We start from the raw sequence: 4,959 nt of genomic DNA on the forward strand, positions 1-4,959 counted from the left end.
ATGATTGAATTTTATGACAACTAATTTATCATAGCTTGATATTTTATTCAATACTTTAACAAGATATAAAAGTATTATCTTATCACATCTCTCTTAAGCCTTACCACCAATAAGACCCTTGAGAACTTTGCTTTCATCATGAAGAAATAAGACATTTTACTTTAATTTATCTACCATTTGCAAATAGAGACCTCTCACCTATAATTTTCTCTTTCAAGATTTAGATTTTCAATTCTTCAAAATTAGAACTTTGACTTAAAATTGAACAATGGCTAAAAAAATCATAATTGACACCAAAAAGAGAAGAAAAACAAAGAACTCCTTCCATTACAAGGAAAACTCTGAAAGTTGAAACCATGACAAAGTTCCAATCTGAAATTTGATATTCTCTTCCTTGCAAATTTTGGCAAAGGAGGAAAGCATAAATGTGGAAACAGCATGATGAATTCAAACTTACAATCATGATGGTTAATAGAAACTTATAAAGATGATTGATTACTGTACATGATAAGTGTGGATGGATGTATTCACAATGTCTATACTTGTATTTTCACTTTCCTTCCGATGCGACGTCGCCGACGGCAAAAAACACACATCCAACCAACCAACCGCATAAGATCAAGTCGTTTCATCGAATAACATCACCTACATCAAAACAAAATAGCACTTTGTTCAACTTCTGCTACGCTACTATTCGACAACACTTTGTACTATATCGCATATCACATAACAAAAGCAGTTTGTGAAAATTCCACTACACCACGGTGCTGTAGAGCCGATATAGCTGCTATTTGAAAAGTTAAAAGCAATACAGTGAGAAAGAATTTGAAAAGTTCGACGTAGATATTATATTACCTTCCCACAAACAGGACAGCTGTCACTTCTTTCCATCCACTCGTATATGCAACCAAGATGATAATGATGAGAACATTTTGTCATTATTTTCGGATTCTCTTCGGTGTATTCTGCAAGGAAAATTGAGTCAAAATGTGTCGAGGCATCCTACAGTCCGACATTTCGTACGAAATTGAGTTCAAACACTAAGTGGTCTTCTAATGAAAATATGAGTATGAAACTGCATGAAATTTAAAGAATGTCAACCTTCAAGACAAGTAGGACAAACATCCTCCTCTTCTGATGATAGGTACACAAGCTCAGCTCCAGTTGTAAGTTTTGCTGACGAAAGTCTAGCTGAGGACTTGGACCGGTATTCTTTCGATCCATCTTTGCCGGTGGATTCATTCCATTTACCGCTCGAGTTAAAAGATTCTGTATCTGCATCCACATCACCTCTTAGAAGTTCTGACTCCTCGTTCAAATGACTGGAACCCTTTTCACGTCTTGAAACTAGTCTGTCGTGCTGTGAGCGGAAAAACCTAGGGTCTGCATCATAAGGGAGCGGTCTTGGAGGAGAACGGTACATGTCAGATAGAGAATTATCAAGTGATACTGAATTCGTCATAGATGCTGCCCCCTGTACAGATGAAGGAAGCGCTTGCATGTCCCCTCGACGAAATACTAATGCATACTGAAATTTGAGGTAGATAGGAAAAAAGTTAATAATACGAAGACACATCATTCTTAAAAATCGCTTTGGGACTGAAATATTCTCCAAAATGTTGCGTGCAAAATAAATACGCAATTAGTAATTAAGCGAATCCTTAGATCAAGGAACATAGCGAAAGTTTTCTCAACAAAAGTATAGGTTAGAGAAGGGGAGTTCAGAATTTTAGTCTTACAACAGCCAAAAGGTTTTGTAGGAAGCAACCGGCGCACACGCAGTTTCGGTAAACATGGCTATGTGGATTCATATAATCTTCCAAATCATCAACACTCAAACAAGAACAAAAGGAGCCCATGATTTCAGCTTCAAAATCTTCCTCTCTTTCAGATTAAAACTCTAGCACTTCTCAACACAAAAGATCGCTAAAATATCTCGATTGAGCTACATTCACACTATGAGAAAAAGAAACCCCCAACAGCACTAGCCAAAGACTATGCTTTCTAAAAAAGGAGAGAGGATTCTAAGCTCGCAGAAGTTTAAATGCCTCCGCAAACCAGCACCCTCCCTCTTTTGTTCAGATGTTCGGTAATATGGATAAGCAGATTCCAACTTTCTTGTTCACCTGTAAAATTCACCAAAACCGCATAAACATCGCTCATCAAAATAATCTGAAGTAAAGTTTATCTGTTACACAATGTGATTAATAAAAAAAAAACAATTTTTCTAAAAGTTTGTATTGAGTTAGGCAGTTCATCCAATCAACATGCTCAAAATCCAAAGCAGCATGCATACCGAACATCATCGGCTAACAAACATTAAAATATAAAACCATCATCAAAACACAAAAAACACTGATATTTTCCCCAAGTGTAAAAAACATTAGTACTTTTTGCCTTAACTCTCTAATTCATAGGAGAAGGGACCATAAGTAATCACCGATTGTGTCGGTGTTCAAACTCGACACCGACACTTGTGATTATGTTAAATTTATTCATTTTTTCAAATTATTACCAATGTTGACTTCATGTTTTCAGTGTTCAAATTCGACACCGACACTTGTGATTAGGTTTAATTTATTATTTTTTCAAATTATTACCAGTATCATCGTGTGTTTCTGGTGTCCGTGCTACATAGCTAACCAATAATTGTTCAAGGTCAACAAATTTAATATGCCAAAAATTAACATATATGAATATTCAAAAGGACTATATTACAAATGAGTGTTTCAAGGGAAACCTAAAATTTGTTTCCAATGTTCCTTCAAACAATGGAAAAAAAATCAATTCTTTACTTCACTGAAAAGCTATCAGTACATCAATCAACATAGAAACGTGATTGTTTCTCTTATTCAGCTGAAAAATCACAATCACTAATCTTAATCATCAACAACAACAACAATCCATAATCATCAAATCATAGCAAAATTAAACAAAAAATTGATCAAAACATATGAAGATCATTTTCAATAATAAAAAAAAAACAAAATTGATGATCCTAAAAACAGATAGAAAAATACCCAGTTACGATAATCAAACAAAAAAGCAACAAAACGATGAAAAACGGAATTGGGTAATCGAGAAAACGGAAAAAGGTTGAATTTTTACGGCAAAAAGTACCTGAGAAAGTAAAATTCTAACGCGTTGCTGTTGGGGAAAAAGAGAGATAGAGAGAGAGAGAGATGAAGAGAATATTTGAGATTGATTTGGGATTATGATGATGAAATCAGGTTTTTTCTAAAAAAGGGTTTTGGAACTTTCGGTGGAATTTCAATTTGCTATGAATGAATTCGCCAAATTAGAGAGAAACTATTGCACTAAGTTTTGGTGTGGCTTTATTTATATTGAAGGAAATTTTCTTCATGCACACTTCTATTTATTTTCTTAATATTCTAAATAAATTGAAAAGCTTAAATATTTGAGTGAAAAAAATATTTTACATGGTCAGTCCTTAAAAAAGAAAAATTAAATTTTTATAAAAATTAACAGTTATAATTTTACCGATAGTGTGAAATTGCTTTACTGATAGTTATAAAATCGATTTTTTTAAAGTTAGGTTAGTTGGGCTTCATGTTCACTTGAGTGGACAGACTTAAGTTTTAGAGTGTGCTTATAGATAGGAATGGTAAAATATATTTGTCTCGTCGGGACATTGTCGTTTTGCCTGTATTATTTATGGAACGGGCTAAAATTTTAAGTTTGTAACCTTTAATATGTCTGACTTCTTTGCTTCTATTTTTTTGCGAGTTTTTGTGAGCGCAATCACTAACATAAAATTTTATAATTTATTAATGTATTTACAAATCATCCATATGTACATCGATAACGAGAGTTGCACTATATCAACTGAATTAATCTTCCTAAACTATATTGAATCGGTTTAAGTTTTTTTTTTTACAAAATTACAACTTTTTTTTAAAGTCGCTTTTTTTAATAAAAAAATCGTTTTTTAAGAGTTTCCATTTAAGTCATTAAAGATAAAGAGCTATTTTGAAATATTTTTAAGAAAAATATTAATTGTGATAAATAAATATTTCTAAATTTTTTTAAAGCTTTTAAATTTTGAAATATCAAAACTATTTTTTTTTATTTGAGTTGACTCACACACCGAGAAGTCGTGGGTTCAACTCCTCTTATCATGTGATAATTTTTTTGGTAAGTGATCTATAAGTATCTTTATAAACGCTCTTTAAACTTTGAGGTCTGCCCTGATTCTGGTGAATCCTGGAATCAAACTTGTATAAAAGAATTATTTTCTTATTTATAAAAAAATTATTTTTTATTTGATAAAAAAACTATTTTTATACTAATATTAATCTATAGCAAATTGCCCTAAAATTTTCCATTAAATAAAAGGTATTTCAACCCTTTATAATTGCCGTTTGTGCCTTGGGTTTGGTGAGTGGGTAGGGTAGAAGAATCTATATCCCTTCCATTCCTAACTTTTTGTGTTATTAAAATTCTCAAAGGACAATGACTCTATTTTCTAATATGACCAAGTCCCCCCTCCCTACACGTTATTGGACCAAATCACCTCTTATATCTCTTCATTATAGGGAAATTATATAATGGTACGTCACTAAAGTTGTCTACGGTAGACAACATCATTCTAAGTTTCTACTTTTTGTTAGACAAGAGAAAATATATTAATTAAATGAAGATATTGTGTTTTATGATTTGTGGAAATGAAAATTATTTGTAGGTTCTATTTTTTATTCCTATTTGATATGCGATACTATTTTAACGAGTGAAGATATTGTGTTTTATGATTTGTTAGAATAGAAAACTATTTGTATGATCTATTTTTTAAAAGAAAGAAATCTAAACTTCATTATAAATTTCAAAATAAAAATTTGGCTTAATACATTTTTTAGTCTCGTATATCTTAGGGTCCATTTTGGTCTTTTTTTTTCTTCTTTTAAAACGACCAATTTGATCCTTTATCTATTAAAAATGTGT

At 31.9% G+C, this 4,959-nt stretch overlaps 1 protein-coding gene across 1 annotated transcript; it reads right to left on the bottom strand.

The window, feature by feature from the left end:
• Positions 1–300: 300 nt before the first annotated feature.
• LOC131634422 (E3 ubiquitin-protein ligase At3g02290-like) lies at positions 301–3,316 on the bottom strand. The gene is made up of 5 exons (XM_058905084.1): positions 3,121–3,316; positions 1,740–2,126; positions 1,102–1,528; positions 856–965; positions 301–645 (listed from the first exon to the last, which is right to left on the bottom strand). The coding sequence occupies exons 2-5, from the start codon at positions 1,857–1,859 to the stop codon at positions 619–621; spliced, it is 684 nt and encodes a 227-aa protein (XP_058761067.1). The 5' UTR covers positions 1,860–2,126; positions 3,121–3,316; the 3' UTR covers positions 301–618.
• Positions 3,317–4,959: the final 1,643 nt, after the last annotated feature.

Source organism: Vicia villosa, unplaced genomic scaffold, assembly GCF_029867415.1.
Source record: "Vicia villosa cultivar HV-30 ecotype Madison, WI unplaced genomic scaffold, Vvil1.0 ctg.001291F_1_1, whole genome shotgun sequence".
Classification (NCBI taxonomy): domain Eukaryota; kingdom Viridiplantae; phylum Streptophyta; class Magnoliopsida; order Fabales; family Fabaceae; genus Vicia; species Vicia villosa.